General features: G+C 38.9%; 1 protein-coding gene across 2 annotated transcripts in view; it reads left to right on the top strand.

Moving 5' to 3' along the window:
• Window positions 1-21015, top strand: part of LDLRAD4 (low density lipoprotein receptor class A domain containing 4) — a 281046-nt gene that overhangs the window by 79682 nt on the left and 180349 nt on the right. For both annotated transcript variants that reach the window (XM_077784472.2, XM_085573717.1), the window contains one exon: window positions 20060-20517. In XM_077784472.2, coding sequence (XP_077640598.2) covers window positions 20478-20517 — 40 coding nt within the window. In that variant the 5' untranslated portion in view covers window positions 20060-20477. The remainder of the gene's footprint in view (window positions 1-20059; window positions 20518-21015) is intronic.

Here is a 21015-nt window from a genome sequence, read left to right as displayed (position 1 = left end):
GATCCTTGGCTAAAACTAAATATACACAGTGCTACCCTAAGTCTTAGTGTATTTAAGTAGGCGTGCTTGGAAAATGCATAAAATGGAAGATCTACTGATTTCTTCAAGCTCTGTCCTCATTGTATAAAGCATAATGCTCTTGGGTTTACCTATAAAATTATGAAATGAATACACATTATGAGTCCCCTGGGTAAAATTTTGCTCAGAGTGAAATTATTAGTATAATTCCCATTGAATGAGGTGAGAGCAGAATTTCACTGACACATGGGACACTTAAAATCCAGTGCAAGGCTAAAAAATAAACCAAACCCCTAATTCATATTTGAAAAGTATATAGTACATCTGTCTCATAAACTTTACATACTTATTAAAAAAAAAATTATTTACTCTTCTTCAAACTAAGTCACATCTCTCTCCAGACAATACTACTAAGTTAAATCAGAGTGAGTTTTATAGAAATTAATGCTCACTGTATTCAATTATCAATTGTTTTTATTGATGATGCACTATAAACACCCCTCCAGTTTGACAACCTTTTTATGTGCATTTACGTTTCCTTTAAAAAGAATCAGTCTCTTGGCACAAAGTATTAGAAGTGTTAGTTCCTAAATAGAGGAGCTCTTCATATTATCCCTATTCAAGTAACCACATATTGTAAAACAAAGGCCTTCCTTGTGTTTAGTCTTTAAGTGACTAGGCAAGATAGATTTTTGGTTTTAGTTCATGCTATATTATGATTCATAAAAAAACTTACAAAACCAAAGTGGAGGTGCTGCCTACATTGTTTTCTTGTTTTGATGAAAGCAGAGCTATCAGCTCTCATACTTTGCATGGAGGGATTATTGAGGAGCAGAAGCAACCCATGATGAAGACTGCAGCACTAAAAGAAATCCCTTACAGCTTTTTCCTAAGCTCTGGACTTAAAAACTCCCTGGGACAAAACACAAGCTCTGCCACAGGTTGGCCCTGGAGAGGCAGGGAGGAGCAGTGTGCTTGTAGGACCTTCACCTTCACAGTCACCACTACTCAGAGAGATGTGCTTTGAGCCTGAAAATCATCAATCCTTATCACTCTTAAGGAGGACAGAGCAGTGGGGAGTGCTGTGTCCAGCTGGGATGGAGTTACTAGCATAGCTGGAACACATGCTGGGGAAAGGGGAAAGGAGCAACTGTCCCAAAAGTGGTCCCAGTGGTATCTGGACCAAATCTGCAGAGAGACCTGTGTGAGCCCATGAAGAGGAGTGAAGGGTGCAAGCCTACTCTGTGGATGGTGGGGGCGGAAGGAGGCCCTGACTCCCTGTCCCCTCTGAGTGCACAGCTGCTCCAAGGGCAGGGTGAGAAAGTCCTCATGGATTTTCCCCTGTTTTCTTAATGAAAGGCTTAAAACCATTTCTCATAAGGAAAAACTAGAGAGGCTGAAGTTTCCTGAGGAAAATGCAGCAGCTTGATCATCTTAGAAGGCTAGAAAGCAATGCTTATTATGATAATTTCTGTTGTTCATCACTACTTGGGGAAATTGCTCTTACTGGGGATTGTCCTGTAGTTTTTGGCAAAAGGTATTTGCCTTGGCTGTTACAAACCATTTTGGCTTGGTTCTTTCTCTCCATTCTTGCCTTACCTTCATCTCTGCTACTCCTTTCATAATTTATCTAAAACAGCTTTCCACAAACCCTGAGAGATCATACCCTTCAAAGCTGAATTGTATTTCTTAACTCTCCTACTCTGCCTGGAGAGCTGTCAGGAGGTGGTTTTACATTTGGAGCAAAGATGGCTTCTTTCACCTCAGTAAGTATTTTAGTTGCCTCTAGGCAATTTCAGATGGTCTTTATCTTTTGTAACATACTCACTAGTATGTTTTATTTTAAGTTCTTATTTGTAGTTTTTCTATAGTTTGGAGATAGCCAGAGGCTGTACCCTCCAAAAGAAAAAAAAATATTTTCATCCTCCTTAACATGAAGAAACTTGCTCTGTTCACTGCATTTGACTTAATGTCATGAGCTTAAACACTAACCTGAAAGCTGTTAATCAGACCTCTGGCTTATTAACAAATCAAATTTAGGTGGTAGCATTATGTAGTTAGGAACTGCATGTAGTAGAGTTTTCTATTGAACATTTAGTTATGACTTCCCTGGTTGATATATTGATTGGTTTGAGATTCTTTAGTTTTTATCCCTCATATTTGCCAAGAACTGCTTGGCTATGAATGCTAAAAGCCTGACCAATCAGTTTGTTAAAAATATGCCTCATAAAGTAGGAATTTCTCTTTTCTGTGTGCTAAGGTTTATTTTTGACCTTAAGGAGGGCTAGCAAGGCGATTTCTGCATTTTAGTGTCCTCCTATTTTTTGTTTCTGGCAAACCATAGGAGGTTTAAGAAATACTTTTGCTCCAGCCCATGCCCTACTCAGATTCCCTTTTCCCAGTCTGGCTGGAGTGGACAGTATGAGGCAGAGTCACTGAGGTTGATTGACTTTGGTCAGTTTTTCACCTGTTTTTGGTGGAACTCTTTCTGCTGTAGCAGTGCTCTCTTATGACTAACCTCACGAGAAGACAGCTCGAGAAGAGAAAAAACTATTTGCCCTTTCTTTTGACAAGCTGTGGAGGATCCTGTTTCCCCCACTTTTTCTAAGTAGAACAAATTCACATGTTGAAATTTTAAAATTTGTTGTCTTTGGTTAGTGGACTCTGCATTAATTTTGTTGTCATGCCGACACCATGGAATCATGACAGCATCTATGTCTGCCTTCACCCTACAAGCAGGCAGAAGCTGTCAAGCCTGCATTATCTCCTACTCTTGTTCTGGGAGAGTGGAAGATAGAGTGCCTACAATGTGGTTGATAACCACGGTGCTCTTGGTGATAGCTCCTGAAAGTGCTCTGACAGTACTCTGGAGCTTGTTTTACATCCACATCCTTTGGGAACAAAGAACTACCCTCTTACCACATTAAATTAATTTTAACAATGCTTTTGCATAGCCTTGTAATAGATTACATTAGTGTACAATACGTTAGTGTTCTTCCTTCTATGTTTTTTTCTTCTTGGAAACATCTCTGGGGAAGCCTCCTCTTTTGAGGTTTGAAGATCTCCTTGAATGTCCCAAGTAGACAGGAACAGGCTTTTAAACTCAGAGATTTTGAATCTTTCACATACATATTTTACACATACAAGGAAATGCATCAGATTTAATTGTAAATAGATCATGGACTCTTGGTGTGTGTTTGGATGGGTTGTGTGTGTTCATATAAGAGTAATGTCTTGGTTACTACCTTGCTTACTGCCTAAGGATTTGCACTCATACTCTTGGCATTCGTTTTTCTGTATTATTAATGAAAGTTTTTGCTATTAGGAGAAATACTTCTTGTAGAAGTTTTCCAGGGAATCTTCAGGGTTCCAAAGTGAGAAGGGAATGTCTGTGAATTATACACATGCATGTACTGTAAAACAACTTTGTGTAATCTAACTACTGCTCTTTATTAAATATTTATTATTGTATGATTGTTTTCAGCTGTACATTATTTCACATGTCTTTAACTTTTGGACTGAAGTTTTCCATGCTGGCTGCCTGTATTTCGGTGTGTTTTATTTTAGTCAGAATGGCTCCATGGTTTACAATAATGGCATTAATATAAAGCATGTTTTGCATTTGTAAAAATGAAATACTCTGGCAAACATTTTTTGAGAAGCTTATGGTTCTTGCTGATTTAGAAATTGGGCAGAAATTTAGTTTTTGCTTCTGAACTTTCCAGTCCTACCAGTAAATACACAGCATTCCTTGTCTCACCTAAGTGTACCCACATCTAACTGATGCAATAACGAATTCTGTTAAAAGCCCCTGAGGGGGTACATGGTTCTCCTGTCAAAGCAGGGTTTGAACAGAATTGTTAACTAATACTGAGGCAGTATTCTGAGGACAAGGAAAAAAAGCATTATCAGACATGTATATTTACTTTCTGAAAGCATTTTTGTCCTGGACTCTGAGAAAAGCACAAATTGTGTAAAATAAGCACTGTGCTGGGGAGTACTGGGAAGACATAGTCAATACAAAAAAGTCTGAGCTTCTGGACTGCTGGGCTCCAGGAACAGCAGGACTTGGGTTGTCTTAAGTTCTGCTGCAACACCTGTCAGTTTGATTAGCTTAGTGCATATTCCCAAATAGACTTGGGATGACACGATCATTTTTGGGAACATGATTTGCACATCTTAATAATGTTCTCTGTACTGTGCCTTCATGGGTTTGGTCAGAAAGAGAAATATTTCATGATGCTTTCATCAACATGAGATTGATGTGACTCCACTGTTTGAAAGTATCAGAGCTCATGGAGAAATTCTGCAAGCCTTATCAGACTCAAACTAGAGAAAGGCCACCTTTTAAGTTTTTGTTTATATTTCTTGATCATAAAGAGATTAAGATTTCTTAATTTTTTGAATTGATTAACTGTGCTTTCTTGAGTATACAAGGATTTGGGAAGAAATAGAGGAAAAATTTCTTTGCATTTACGTGTCTTTAAAATAATTCAGTGAGATTTCATAGTTAAAAATGAGTTAATATTCTGACAATATGAATTAAACATCATCATACTTAAGCAATCATTTATTTGCTTAGGGAGTTGGGTTATAGAACTAATTGAGTAAATAAATTCTGTTCAAATGAAATGGAAGTTTAAATAATGCTTTTTACTGTATAAGAAAAATGAAAAATCTTATATGCCTTTGATGGTCCAGCAAACCTGCATGTGCATTTTGTCCCTTCTCGTACCCCATTTGGGAGAAATCCAACATGGCTAATGTGTTGGGATGCAGCATTGAGAAAAAAAAAATGTAAGAGTGTTGACAGGCAGTATTTGTTAACAAAGTGAAGCATGATTTGAAAGACTCTTTTGTGTAGTTGATTTGTTTGAAATAGTTTGTTTGCAGATTTAGGCCAAGATCTGGCTGTTGGGCATCCTACAGGAATACAGCAGCCATGCACACCATCAGACATCAGGAGAATTCTGCCAAAAGCATTGCAGTGATGCTTCTGATGTGCTGCAGTCATCACGTGAGGGCTTGACGAAGTGCCTTGTGCCGAGTTACAGCTCGTGCTCCGCATCCAGGTTGCTTCCATCTTTGGGGAGGGCTCCAGAAACATGATGCCCCCGCTGATGATATCCCCATGGATCCTTCCCAGTGGAGCTGGGTGCGCTTGGGCGAGCCAGCACTGGGCCTCACCTGTGTTTCCTCCCGGGCACTGAGGCCAGGAAGGGCTCAGGAGAACGGCTGAGCTGCACCGGCCTCGGCAAAACCGGCACAGAATTGACTCCGGGGAAAGGGGTTCTTTAGCCCTCAGGGGCTGAACCAAGTCCCCTTGTGGACTTTCATGCTGTCACTGCTGTGTCAGGGCATCCACCTGCACAGAGATTTTGGGAGAGAAGCAGGAAAGGACCTGAGGGATTGTTGTGGGGCTGGTGAAAGCTGCTGGTGTCAGTCTGGCCTCTGCTGCCTCTGTGTTCCTCCGTGTCTGTCTTCAAAGCCCTCAAATGGCTGACTCTAGATCAGCCTCAGCTTTACTTACGGGATAAAGATTGATGTAAGTGCTAAAGTGTTTAAGTAATGTTCTTTTTTTACTATCTTATATTTTTTGATAAATAAATTAGACAATAGCTAGGGACGTAGGGTAGCCACAAGCCATTTAGGTAGCTGATAGTGAGTAGGGACAGATTCCTATTATTTCATAACGCATCAATTTAAAACCAAATTGGACCAAATTACCGGACTTGTCCAAGGTGGGTGGGCCACCTTTACTTAACCCAGAAAAGGAACATATATTATTTGTGTTTGAAAAATAGCCAGAGTACTGAAGTACTCTGAAAGTACTCTTCCAGAGTACTATTTCCAGTAGTATGAAGCACTGGAATTTGTTTAAAACCTAAAACATTCCCTTGTTTGCTAGCTGCCACTTCCGGTATTGTTTTCTTAATTTCTAGTAGTGCTTCTATTAGCCCCTGATTTTAGTGAGGAAAATAGGAGCGCAGTCAAGGTCTGGTGCCTCATGACTTCAGAGGAGATTCTTTCAGCAGTTTTAGAAATAATGGGCTCTTAAAGCAGTATGGAAAATTAACTAGCAGCAGTTCTGTGCAAGAGACCACCACTGCCTTTATCATTCAATGAAAAAGTCAAGTCTTGGTCTGAGGAAAATTTTGTAAAATAAAACCCCCAAACTTGAGTGTAATGAGCTGACATAGGCTGTGCAGTAATAATGATAAACTTTATAAAGCGAGTATCTCTTATTAATGTGCCGCAAAGCACTCTAGAGATTCTCAGTGCTCAAATTAAGCTATAAAAGATAATAGAAGAACTTATAAAGTTTCTGCACAGTGAATGATTTCATGACAATGGCCTTGTTTGTTTTAATGATGTGAGCAGAGGGCATTTGCCCAGCATCTTCAGCATTCCCAAGGGGAATAGGTGCAGCAGTTACATTTTACAGTTTCACTGTCATGATAGAGGTGCTTTTCTGTGCAGCTGTATTATAATGTACTGCATAGATTGTATGTGAGATTTGAAGTTAAAAAATTCAGTAAGGAAACAAAACTGGAAGTTTACTTCTGCTATGATTCAGCTGGTTGCAGAAATAAATACATTTACTTACATTTGCATAATACATTTGAAAAATAATTTATGGCTGTGACTTTTTAGTGACATCTATAATCGTAATGTAGTTCTCTGTGGACTGCATGACTATTATAAGCAGTGATGTTTTATTGATGAGCTCATCCAAGGAGTCGAGAACCATTTGGAAAGAGAGACAGATTTACCCTCCTCCATCTCAGATGATTTTTTTGCTTTCCCAAAGCAAAAAAGTATAAGCAAATGGTTTTTGACAGAGCTATGGCTCACAGCCACCTTGTGCTGTCCCCACCCAGTCTTAACATCCATGGAGCAGGTATAACAGTGAAGTAGGGATTTTTTTTTTTATCCACCTAAATGGAATAATAGAGAGAAGTCTGAATTTTCTAAGTTGGATTTGAGGTATTGCTAATAGATTGCAGTTTGGATGCTGTGTGTTTAATTCCTGATTTTTTTGTAGGGTGTCCTTTGTCTCTATTCTATTCACTTTCACAACAAAATTGCTTTATTAATTGCAGCAAAAGCACCTGGAGGAGGATTGGTTCTTATTCTTGTGAGGTGATTTTTCCTTTTAGTGTAAATTAGTCTTTTCTTTAAGCAGAAAAATATCTGCAGTGATACCATGAAGTGCTCTAAAAGAGCATTTACTTCAGGCATGGTTTGCATCCAGGGCTTTGTACAAAGACATTTACACACAAGTGTGTACACAAGCACACCAACAATTTTCAGAGATGTTTTGCGTAGCAGTTAAAATAACAAGAGGTTGTTGCAAGTTGCTGACATATAAAAAGGCTGCAAGAAAGCAGCTCTGAATTTGGAGAAAGAATGTATTTTCATTCATTAAGAGGGAGAAGACAACTTTCTTCCGGAAGTCACCACTTGTCAGACTGTTCGTTTGCAGTGTTTTTTTTCTTTTTTAATTTAGCAGATTTGTCTGGGTTTTTGAAAGATTAAAATAAAAGGAGAAAACTAGATCACTTTCTCACTTGTAGGGGTGGAGATTTATCCCAGCTGTGTCTGCTGCTAACTTCCCTATAAAATGCTTGTGTGTTGCCCAACTTCTCTCATTTGTTTCAATTAAAGTTTGGTATTGTCAGTTCAGACTTGTATAAGTGCAGTTTGGTGGTTTATATTATGCAGCTGAGTATGGAAGGCAAAGCGTAAGTGTGCAAAAAAGGTATTGAGTTGGAAACTGGAATTGAACTACATTCAGTTTTTGCCAGTGCTGCTTTTAAGTTTGTGCTATTTTAATAGTTTCCTGAAGTGATTGTGTTACTAAAAAAGAACCCCTCTGAACTGGAGTTTTTGATGTTTGCTTCTGGCTACAATGTAAATTTGGTTTGGTTATTTGTTAAAAATCCACATAGCTCTCTCTGCAAATGCATATTTGATTTTTTTTCCTTGTGAGTTCTGTATGATTATCATAAAAATGCCCAGAGCCTTTTCTGAACTCTAAAATAAATCTAGAGCTTCAGTCATGTCATGAAGTCTCAACAGATAAAAAATAGGGTTTACATTGACGTATTTTTATGTATAACATGATGCAAACAGTAGCAAAACCTTTGACTTTTAAAATTGTGAAGATATATGTGACTAAAAATGGCCCATTACCAATCCAAAATGTGCACTGAATTAACACACTGGGGTTGGTTGATTTGTTTTAGTTCTGTCATCATGGTAGGGAGCAGATATTATACATCGTTTTGGCTGCTTTTTCTTGCATCTTGTTTAAGAACAAAGAACACCAACTAACACCAGACAAGGAGTTTTAAGCTAGAAGAGATAAGAAGAGGCAGAAAAATGTCTAGATAAATCAGGATCAGTTTCGCTAACTTAAGCATGTACTGAGTAACAACCTACTCTTTCCAAAAAATGGGACTCAGAAAAGTAATTCTTCCATTTTCCATAGGAAGACAGACATGATGCAGTTCCTCTGGGGTTGTCCCCTCAGTGACAGTAGGGGGGATGTGTCTCCTTGTTCTTTTTCTGCTGTCCCAGAAGACAGGAGGGCAGGCAGTGTGGTCCCCAGGGCATGGGGGTGTATCCCTTTCTACCAGAGGTGGGACAACACAGTCAAGTCTGTGCATCATTGCTGAATGGAAGATTCCAGTTTACCTGTGGGTTCTGCGATGACCCACAGGTCACCAACATCCTTTAGAAAGGTTTTTTGGCACCTTCACATTCCCTTAGTTCAGGGCTGCAAAGAAATACTGCATAGCCTTACAGAAAGCGAGTGCCATTTGCAGGATCTGCATGCAGCCCCACAGATTTTGCATTTAAAAAGAATGTGAGGCACAGATATTTAGTTTGATGGTAATTAACTTTGAACAGTGTACTGAAGTATCTGGCACATTTAGAAGTGTTTTAAAATCAAGGTTTCAATTTGTTTCTGAGAAATTTTGTAGTTAACCCAGTTTCTGCTCTTGATGCATGAGTGACTGGTTACCATATGATGAACTGTGTTATATAAGATGCTCAAATTGTTGATCCAAAATTCTAGCTATTTAACTCTTCTGGGATCTTAGTGTTTCTTGTTTTATTTTTGTCCTGTTTTCTCTTTTCAGTATTTGAAGTGTTGATACGAAGCCCTTTTCTGCCAGCGCTGTTAGCAGAAAGAACTTATGTATACCCATCTGCCTGTTCCTTGGGCATGGGATTGGGTTACACTACCAGGAGCTTTTAACTATGTAGTAGATTATTACAGGAGGGATTTTCCTGCTTTCCCCTCTGTTTCCTCTAAATAGGTTTGTTTCTTACAGCAGGATATAGTGCAATAAGAATAATCAGCATCATTGATTCCAGCTGCTTCCTCAACAGAAAAACTACATTTTATTTGGATGAGCTTTGCAGTCTCCTAAATATTTTGAGAAGAAAACAAGCTTCTCCCTTTCTGTGAATCTTTCCCACCCAGATGTTCAGTTCTTTATTGTATTTTATTAATAAGTCCAATGCTTTCTTTACTGTAGGGCTGCAATGCAGCAAGCAGATACTCCTGTTAGAACAAATTCCATGATATTGAAAACTTAATTATCAAAGGCACAAAGTCAGACTCTCATTAAATTTTCCACTTGTTTTAAAGGGGAGGTGGTGGGGTTGAGAGGCAAAAAGTATTCTTTTTTTTTTTTTTTTTTTTTTGGTGGTAAGATTGATGATAGGTTAACAGCTGGGAAATACAAAGCTGCAGCTCCATGACTGAACAAGGATGATAATGATGGTTCATCTGCAAAGATCATTATTTTCTTGTAATATGAGATTGCAGTGTTTCTGTTTGGGGCTGTGAAACTTTAATTACAATTATTCACAATAGTTCACAATTATTTATAAATTACGACTATGCAGGCCCTTCTTATAGGAATCTATCTTTATTGCAGAGGGATGTGGTGGTGGAGGAGAGGACTGACAAGTAGGCTTGAAATACTGCACATGTAATCTCATGGACATTTGAAAGTAAAAGTTGTGGGTTTGTATTTTAAGGCTTGTAAAACACAAAACAAAGCTAAGGGATAGCATGCATGGAAAGTATGAGAAGAGAACAGTTGAATGGGCTGGTTGCTTGAAAAAACCAAATCAGCCCAATTTTGTGTTGTAAAACACAAAACAAAGCTAAGGGATAGCATGCATGGAAAGCATGAGAAAAGAACAGTTGAATGGGCTGTTTGCTTGAAAAAAACTAAATCAGCCCAATTTTCCTTCATAAGAATACCAATTGTTGAGATGTTTGGTCAACCTCCCCTCCCTGATAGTCAGGGAGGGGCTGTCAGCATTGTGTCAGTAGCACACTTCTTCAGTTCCTTGCAGTCACAGGCCTCAGTTGCATCCAGACACTGTACATGAGCATAGCAAGAATGATTTTAAAATACAACAAGGGCATGTTAAAATATATCTATTATTAAGAAAACATTGGCAGAAAATAGATAAGGCACTAGATTATACAAACATAAACATAGTGTTCTTAATGAGTTGTTTGTTTTTGCCAGTTAGGATTAGGAATGCTTCATGAATTAAAGCTGAAGTGAGTGAATTGAGATTCTCTTTTATTTGTGCTAAGCAAGAACTTCTCCGGACTTTCACAGATTTAACTGGTAACCGCATTGCTTCCCATGTCTTTATGCAGTTTGTTTATGCTGTCCTTCAAGCACAGGGAGAAAATAACCTCTCTGCTTTTTGTATGTTGAGTAATGGGGGATTGAAGAAAATGAACTGTGTTTTTCTGGGACATGAGATTTAGCTGATCACTTCAGGATACTGCTTCCCAGATGTGCTTTTCACGTGAATTTTTGTGAATTTTTTGAGTAGTTTTCCAATAGATTTTTTGAAGAAGGCCAGACTTACAGCAGAGTATGTATGTTGGTATTACCTGGAAATAAAGAATCGTTGACCCTACCGTAGTTAAAACCGTTTCTTTGGCATGATTTTACAGTGCTAAATGAGTTGGTTTGGATTTTGGCAGAATGATATACTCTCTTGGGAACAAAATCAAATTAATCAAAGCTCTGCTTTAGCATTTTCTGCCTGTTTTACCAGTGACACTTCTGTAACCTAAACTTTTTATAGTTCCTTAATCCACAGGTAGAAGCTATATGTACTTTAGTGACTTGATCTGAAGCCCAGAGAGATCAGATAACATGACCAGAAATATGAAAACCAATGTACCAAGTCCAAGAAAAAGACAAGAAATGCTAACCCATTATTTTGTTCCTTTTCTCATTTATGTGTTGGAAGTTGGAGTAAAATTGTGTTATTAGTTGTAGCTAAGACTTGCTGAGGCAATTACTTATGTCCCATACTTAGGGCTCAAAAGTACCAATCTTTAAAATGCTGAAAGAGCACTTTCTTCATTGTTACTGAGTAATAAGGCAAAGTTCATTTTCCTTAGTCTGGCATGGACAAAACCACTGTGAACCCAGGAGAAAGTTTTGCTTGGATATGGCTTCTGACACATGTTAATCTCCTTGTTATCTAGTGTCATTCAGAGGAAAACATTCAAGTGGATTCTCTGGAAAGCAGAGCAGCAGGAGACCACGTTGAAGCAATAGTTTGGATCCATCTGGATAGTTCAATTAAGTTCAGAGTTCAGCCATAATATAATGATGGAGATACAATTTAAACATACCAGTTTGGTTAGATACTGGTCAAAATGGAGATCTGGTCTTAATGGAAGTAAACAGGAATTTAAAACTCTTATTACTTCTTGTAGATGGTTGTAGTTTAGTGTGAAAAAGCTGGTAGAGTATGCATCAGAAAGCCTCACAGATTTTCAGTCATCTAAAATCTAGTTCTCTAGAAGAAATTTTAGGTATTTGTTATAACAAGGGTCCCTTTGGATACAGTCATACATCTTTTTAAGTTTTCTATGGTACTGGAAGTAAAGTGGATCTGTGCAGTCAGAAACAGTTGCACGCCTTCTTTAAGCTGGGAGAGGTATATTTGTGAGACTGCACTGCACAGACTGCCTGTGTCTGCTGTACTGCTCCAAGTAGTGCTGGAAACACCCTGTAGCTGCTGTGCTCAGTGCTGTCAACATTTTCTTCAAATTGGGTTTTTCTTGTCTGGGTAATGTTCCATTTGCATTTCTTCACGCAGCATGCAGATGATGTTGGCTCCTGAGACACTGTCAATAAACCAAATGAAGTTTTGTGGCATGGCTTGATTCACAGGAAGCTAGAACTAGCTTTGTATAGTAATGTTCATAAAACACTAGTGGACTTTCCTCTTACTTTCCTTGCCCTCCTGAACAGCTGCTGATCACAGCAGATAGGCATTAATTTCACTGACTGATACAGTGTTCTAGAAAGTTGGGACATTCTTATCAGTGTTGCTTCAAATAATATGGTGTCAGTTTATGCTAATTCAATTGTATAACTCATGTTTGACTCATTAGCAGAAGAGGATTTTCTTTGGTCAGGCCCAGGGGCACAGGACGCTATGTCCTTCTTGAGACTGGCTGAGCACATTCACTTCCCAGAGTCATGCATAGCAAACCCCGGTGCTGTGCAGGTAGTAGCTTTATGCTCCAAGACGGTAGTTTCATTTTCCAGAGTGTCTCTTCAGCATCAGTTCTTTCTTCATTAGTTAGAACTGTTCTCTTCTGCATTTTGCATTTGTCAAAATGAGCATAGTGTTGTGCTTTGTCAATTGTACCCTGTGTTTTGACAGAAATTGGAATAATTGTGGGTAACTCTTATTAACCCCTGAATTTTTAGATTCCCATATATTTTTACATCCATGGTCTCCCGTACTGTAGGAGGACTCTGCCCTTCTGCTTGAGATTTTCACAAGACATACTGTCTTCTACATTTTCTTTCCAGAACAATGTGCAGATATTTCTGCCTTCAGAAACAAAGTGCAGCTTGGCTAGATCCACAGAAGTCTGACTTTTTAAAGCCAAGTAGGTATGTGTGTCTGTATCTTCATTGTGTGTAATAGGCATTTTGGCTGCTCTAATCCATGCAGTGGGAGAAGCTGCTATCATCTGTGCACCTTTTTTTGGTGGATGTGATGCCCTTGCTCAGAAAATGTTGTCAGTAGAGAGGGGAAGCCTGACATTGGATCTTCTGGGGATGATGGGCATATATGACATAGCTGTAATGTGCACCAGAAAAGAAGCCCATTTGCTTTTATTATGCAACAGAAATGCACAGAGATGGCAAATATCCATGTGCTCCTGTTACACTAAAAGCCTAAATAAAGAGCTTGAGGAGCTTGTGTTGGCTGATAAAAAGCCAGGAACTTGGCAAATGGAGAGCTTGTAAACAACATACAGTGAGTGTGTCTGTGTGGTGGGTTCTGAGGACGAGGTGAAAGGGAGCCAGAAGAAAAGATTTTGTTGAAGCAGCAATGGGTTCCTGTGGGATTGGAGAAGGAGAGAAATGTGTCTCATCTTATGCTTGGCTCCACACTGATGATGGTCTGACAGCCGATCAGTGGTGGCCATGTTGTGTTCTCCTAAGGTGTCCCCTCCTTGCTCACACATCCATTGTGGCGTGCCAGGGTTAAATTAGTCACTTCTCTGTCTTACTGCTGCTTATCAGGGTGATCAGGTTCTGCAGCTGTGACTAACAGCCACAGTTTTTCCAGTGGTGTGCAGGGTTGCTAAATGCCCTTCAGATTGTAGCTGGATGTTGGGTCTCAAAGTCTTGAGATATGCAGAATTCCCATGGTTTCTGTCTACTGCTCATTTCCCAAACAAGTCACAGAAACACCAGTCAAAAATTTTCCATCTTTTTCTCAATCTGTTCAGTATAAATTTTGCTTTTACCAGCCTTCTGCAAAATCAAATAGTGACCCTTTGTTCCTCTGGAAAAATAGTGAGACTGGATTCTGCTCTTACTACCTTTTTGTTATTTTGGCAAATAAAATTTAGAGGTCAGGTTTTTCTTTGATTGGTCAGGTTCATAGAACAACATGATTAATAATATCTTGTGACAGATTCTGGTAATTATAGTTTTATTAAGTTGCAAAAATAAACAATGCAATCTTCTTACTTGCACTGTATAGCACAGCTTGTACAATTTCTCCCAATAATTATCTCATCCAAACCCAGTAGCTTGCCATGGAGATCTTAGTAAAGTTTTCCACTGACTGCATTCTGTCAGCACAACTATGATAAAATGTATGGCTTCTTAGTTTGTTTGCAGAGATAGAAAATAGAGGATTCAATTATTTCACTTAACAAGATGAATGGAAGGGAATATGGCATGTTTGTTTGTGTTATTGGTTATTTATAGGATTTCTTCATATGTGAAAGGGCTTCCCAAGGAAGTGGTCACAGCACCAAGGCTGCCTGAGGTCAAGAACTGCTTGGACAGTGCTCTTGGACACATGGTGTGACTCTTGGGGTTGGTGCTGTGCCTGGCCTGGATTTGGACTTGATAATTCTTCTTCCAACTTGGCATATTCTGTGATTCTGGGAAATAATACTTTCTGCATGGTTACCAGAGGCTATTTACTGCAGCATGAAGTTACCAGACCAATTTTTTGCTATTGCTTCAGTTTGTTGCTTCACTTCAGAAAGAAAGAAATAGGAGGAAGAGGAGAAGTGTCTCTATTGAAACAGTCATCCTTTTCCTTTTTAATCAGATCTTATCTGCAATGTTTTTTGCGGTGTGTGCTGGTTTTTGGGATATATTTTGCTTTATAGAACATTTTCCTAACAGGCTAGGAAAAACACTGCTGGGGTTTGGCCATAAGCCCTCTTCTCAAGACCTTTTTCCTGCTTCAGCTAATAAAAAAAGACCACCTTGCTTTGCTTCTTCATTTCCCCCAATTTAGGGAGTGCTGTAATAAAAAAGAAGTAAGAAGAAGCTGGGACACAATTCCTTGACGAGCTTAAGAGTATCTGATAATATCTGTAGGAATATAAATGTGTATAACATAACTTGACATACAAATTCATTTTGTATGTCACTGAAATGCACCAAAAAAGTAAAATACAGCAGCTGTTTAAAAAGTCCCAACTGACCTATGCAAATATTGAAGAATGAAAGTAAAAACAAATTATATGTGTGTATGCATATGTGAGAGAGAGGAAGATGTGCTTAGATAAACATATTTTGAACATCTGGTTTTCTGCTTGATTTGTGTATGGTCTCCTGTGAAAGTTGCCTTGAGTTTTTTAAGTGGTCTTGAGTTATGGAGCAGAGTATTTCCTAGGAAGCAGGATTTACTTAGCCCTGGTGCAATGCTATCTTGGAAGGAAGACAAATTATAGATAGAAGTAAATAAAACAAATGAGGATCATGCAGTAAAATGCAGGCCTTACCACTGAAAAAGATTAGGTGTAATTGGTTGCTATTAATTTATCTAGTTTAGAATATGTGTGAAAAGTAGAACCAAAGCCTGGAAAACTTGGTAAATCCAAACAGATCTGGAGACGTGAGCTAGCTGTGCGCACAAGAGCATCATTTTAATGGCTTTTGCAAGCTTTAAAAGATATTTTGAAAAACACAGTTCAACAAAAAAATATTGGAAGTATTTTTCTGCCCAGAAACTTCTTAGATAAATACCCAAGTCTATACTGCCTTATAGGAAGTATAGGCCTTACTTCAGCAAAGCGTTTAAGCATGCTGAGAGTTCAGTACTTGTGTGGGTTTCAGTCTTTTTTCCTTGGAGATGTGCTTCAGCCTCCCGTTGAGCTGGAGCCATGCTGCCAGCTCAGCGTGCCGTGCTTCTCTCCTCCTTTCACCCATGGAGCGGGGCGGTGCCGCAGCATCCCAGCTCTCACGCCCAGCTTCTGCAGGGACCACAGCGAGAGCAGGGCAGGTAGCTCCAGCTCTCTCCCCTTTTACACTTGTTCACCTGAGAGCAAGAAATCCAAGCATCAGTCCTCCCTTGGTTAATTTAATTTAAATAACAGCTCACAAGTTTTTCAGTAAGTTTCTTAGAAATGTGAATGTGTGGGCTTCCTGGACAGTTATTCCTGTTAGGAAATGTGTTATACACCTTAGTGAAATGCTGTCCTTTAGCATCCCAAGGGATGCCAAAGGCTATACCAGGAAATGCTTCCTATGGACATAGCTCTTTTGGCAACACATTGAGTGAGTTCTTTCAAGCCTGTGTGGGAGCCTAAGCACGGGCCAGAAAAGTAGACTTTATACAGTGAAAGGAAATGGAAAAATCCCCTCTCCAAACAAAAATAAAACCCAATTTGCAGCATTTACATGTCAGCCAGTGCTTTTGAGTTTTTCAAGATGTTACAGAAATATCAGTCTTGGAAAAAGCAATATTTCACTTCTTCTTTCAGAACAAGTTCCTCCAGTCTTGTTCTGGCTGATGGTTGCATAATACTTCATAAAATGCAGATATTAATGCAGAATTTAATTATACTCTTTGCTTACTTTTCTCCCTCAGATTCTTTTTTCTTGTGACCTTTTTGCATCTTTGAATGTTCAGAAAAGGGAAATAACATGTTTACTAGCTAAATACACCATGGGAACATGGAAGACGCATAAGGTGCTAAATAGTAAAAATACTTTCTGTTTGCAATTTATGTGAGGTTCAGATGGTGGCGTCTTTCTTAGGACCAAATCTGAGAATGGAGAGAATAAAAAACAAATGGATTTGATTTTAATTCTAGATATTCTATTATGTAAGTGCACAGTAGCTGAAAATCCTTAAAGCACAGCTACATATACTTACAGCACAATGGTTTGCTCTGGTTTGCTTCTGAGACTCATGTAACACTGCAGAGTAGATGAATGAAAACAGAAGTGGAAGCAGAGTTCTTGTTGCTATTGGAAAGAAGGGAACAGATGGATCAAAGAGGAAAATCTCTATTCTTTCTAGTCCATATTTTCTCTTGCCATCTAATCAGTTCCCACTGGGGTCTCCGTAGGTTGCAAAAAAATACATCAAAGATCACACCTTATTATAGTTCTATCAGTATTATTTGTTCTCTCTTTTTGGGATATATGTTTTCACTTTTTGGGCCCTCAAGCAGGTTGGTTCAGCATTTCTGCACCACTCTGGTATAAAAGGATAAACACATGGCTTCACTGGAGTTGGCTGAGCCATACTGAAATGTGTCAGCAGAGGTCCTGACTCTTTCCATACATGCAAACATGCCAGTGTGTTGGGAAACAAACATAACCCTTTAAACAAGCTCAGCTTTAGTGGAAAATATCTGGATAGTGTGAAGTACAATAGAAAGGTTGCAGCTCTACATGCTGTTTTAAGTAGAATTTTCAGTTTTCCTTATTTGTTGTGGTATAATTTGGGCTGTTTTGTCATCTTCACCTGGATGCATTTGTAATCTGAGAAACCTGAAATTGTGCAAATGTGACTAATTAAAGTCTGCCTAATGAAAAGGATCACAAATAGGCCACATAGCTGTAAGATAAGTGTTTTTAAGTATAGAACTTGATTTTGAATTGTGACAAGGCCCAGCAAGTGCTGAGCACTGCACAGGCTTGTCCCAACATCCTGCTCCAGTTCTTTCCATCCTGCTAGTCACCTCTTGAGTTTGTTATCTGGCACAGGAGAAGAGCACTTTTGCAGTCATAGAAAACACTAATTTAGGGCAATCAAGAGATACCAGCATCTACTTTCACATGAGTCCTTAAGGAAGGACTTAAACCTTTAAATATTAAGGTCTGAATAAACTCTTGAAATGTTTCAGTGTCTTGTAATGTTGTTAAAATTACACCTTTCTATCTGAAGAAGCAGTAGTTACTGAAAGTGCCTGTGTTGTAGCGCTTCTTCATCACTACTGGGTTTTTAACTAGTTTAGCAGAACTGTTGAAGATGTGGAGAATAATTATTCCGTTAATAAAATATTAATTTTCAGCAAAGTGAAAATACTTTATTCTTTCAAGAATTAGAAGTTTGTTATATCTAATATATAGAAATAAAAATAGGAGAATTTCCCTGGGTGCTAACACATTACTGCACATCTCTTGAGCATTTCTAAGATGTGAAATGAAAATGTTGAAAATAGAAGCATCAGCATTTTGGATTTATAAACCAAAATCCAAAGTTAGAAGACAGAAAATGTCAATGCAAATATGGACCTCCTCTTATAAATATAGAGGAAATGTAGGCCTGTAGAGAAAAAGCTTGGGAAATGAGTGCAGCATCCACCTATAGTCATTATAGAATAATTAGCACAATGTTAAGACCCAAAAGATCTATACTTGCTCAGTTATATATATTTTAGAATAAAATAGCCTCATATGAAATTGTTCATAGCTTCATATGAAATTGTTATTAGTTGCATGGAGCTCTTCAAAAGGTTGAAAAAGTATCTCAAGGACCTATATAATATTCAGGAATAATGGCTTTTTAAAAACTATTCTAAAATTTTTTATGCAGTATTTTCTGATAAAAGATACTACACTTTTTTTTTTCCTTTCTTCCTTAATTTCCACTTTCTTCTCTATTAGGTTGAGATGTTTGGGTAAGAAACGGGGAAAACATTTAAAATCTGTTCTGTAACCTTATTTGATCTGAATGCAAATGACTAGATTTGAATACAAGTAACTAATCAGTCATTCCTCTGCTGTGTGTTGAGACAAAAACATATGTTCTTCAGTAATAGTGGCATTACAAAATCAAGGGGAAAAAGCACTACCATTGAGATTAATCTTTGCTAGCAGCTAGCTTTCATTCAATGTGTTGCAAGGAAAATGCCATTCATCAGGTGTCAGGCTCACTTGGTTTCAGTGGCACACTTGAGGAGAGATCCTTTTTATCCCTCACCCAAGGTGAGTCCCTAATGAAGCCCTTGAGGGCTGGCTGACTGTACCCCAAGGAGCATGAGAATCTTCTCTGCAGTTTTGGACTCTCTGGGATATTCAGACTTGTGCTTCAGGTATAAGCTCATCTCTAGATCTTGCAGGTCAGGGTGAAAGATGATGTGGGGCTGGGGAGCAAGCAGTGCATTATTCCCACCCGCTCCCTGGGCTGGCATTTGCACTGTTCTGCAAAGCAGCGGCTGCTGGGACTGCCATACTCTGACCTTGGGTCCAATCCAGTACTGCAAATCCTGGCTAGACTCATCATCTAAAATCCATTAGTAGGTCATAAGATCATCACAGATACATTTTCAACCTGCCTGTGCCACTGAGCCAGGAGATAGTGAGCCGAGCATCATGACGTGAGGAACAGGGTGTCTGGGGAGCGAGTGGGTTCTCCTCCAAGTCTTCTTTTCTTTCTTCGTTGTTTTCTAAAATAATCTTCTACTTAAACATGTGCCTGTCTGCTGTGTCTTTCACCCCATTCAAGTAATTGTTTTAATGAAGTTTTAAAAAGCTGGACCTGGAACAAGCTGTAGTTTTTAGTAAAGCTGTAAGTATCCATGCTATATAACAGTATCAAGTAAAATGTGACCACCTTTCTGCTGTGTAGCCTGTGGGTGTTTTTAACCTCACTGAATATCTGAAGGCATCTGAATTGTGTCATCTGTGTTACAATTGCAATTTTTAAAAGATAATCGACAGCAAGACATACAAAATCTGGTAATCAACAGGAAGAAATGCAGAGGTTTTTAACTGCAGAAGACTGTAAGAATGGCATATATAGTGTTGGCAGACAGCTCTCTATTTTCCTGCTCCAGAAAAGGAGGGAAGCAGTTATATGAAATGCTAATAGTTTCACTGTGGTTTTGAATAGACTAGACTTGAGAGCCTTGAGTATTTTTCCTTTTCTCTTTTAACTGCAATTTTGTTATTGTATTGCTGCCCCCATCTCTGCTAAATATGGCTTTTGAAATGTAAATCATATCATGTTCTCAGAGATGCATATGACACCCTCAGCACTGTTCCTCTTTGCACTTCAAAGAGCTGTGTGGTCACACTTTGCATCTCAGCAAAATCGCAAGATTTGCCTTCTGAAGATCTCCTTTAATGTGTACAATCAATCCCTGATAATGTATTTTGGGTTTTTGTTCCCTGGAGTCTGTTAATTTTAGTGTTGCTACAGGTCATCAGGAAACATAATCTCTTCTTTTTTAATTTCTCAGTGAGCGTGCCTGAGGGAAGAGGAGCACAAGAGAGGAGAGACAATTGAACATCATCATTGGCTGAGACCTGGAAAAATGGTGCTGGATGAACAGAGGATTAGAACTTAATTGTAAAAGGGAAGGGAAGCCTTGACAGGCGATTTGCTTCATTTTCACATTCATCATGGCACAAATCCTCTGGCTGGCTGGTTGATGGGACTGTCCAACACTTCTCCTTAGTTTCAGTGCAGATCCCTTCTGCTTACACATCGAAAGACCTGGGAACAGGTGGGAACTGGATGTTGCCAGATACAGGAATGGAAAGAGAAATGGACTCTGACGAGTTAAGATGGAAGTGACTTGACAGCAACAAGCTCAGCAGTTGTCTTCAATAAGGACAGGTTGAGACGGGAATCTCAAGCTTCTCTGGAAGAGCAGTATGCAGGAAGCTGGTTTTCAGGCCACAAATGCTTTCACAGGTAAGGATTTCTGTTCTAGTTCCACTCATATTCTTGGGACAATTTACTGGAGTTCAGAAAATGAATAGGTCCTGACTGTCATTAGCATCTTGTAATACTTTCACCTTAAATAGTATTTTAAAACAATTCACTTGAAGACCAGTTCAACACTTGTATTAGCAGTGAGGAGCACAGTTATCCATGTTTCTGCTTTCAGAAATGGATGGCCACAAACCTTGGGAAAAGTTTATCTCAGTTTTCCTCTTTAAAGTAGTCAATTAACAGCTTTACCATGAGTGGTCTCTTGGGTCAGTATAAAATGTAGTCTGTAAAGTTTCTCTTGTGCTCAACACAGGAGTTTAGTGAGGCTGCAGGATGGAAATGGTTCATGTCAGGAGGCTTCTCAGCAACATGTCAGTGTTGAGCCTTATCTTGTCTGCTGGAGCACATCTCTGGGCAGAACTTGCCAGGCACCCTCCCTTTGTATTTCCCCCCTTCACACCACTGACCTGCTGCAGT

Source organism: Lonchura striata, chromosome 2 (assembly GCF_050655825.1).
Source record: "Lonchura striata isolate lonStrDom1 chromosome 2, ASM5065582v1, whole genome shotgun sequence".
NCBI lineage: Eukaryota > Metazoa > Chordata > Aves > Passeriformes > Estrildidae > Lonchura > Lonchura striata.
This window is presented reverse-complemented; position numbering and strand designations above follow the sequence as displayed.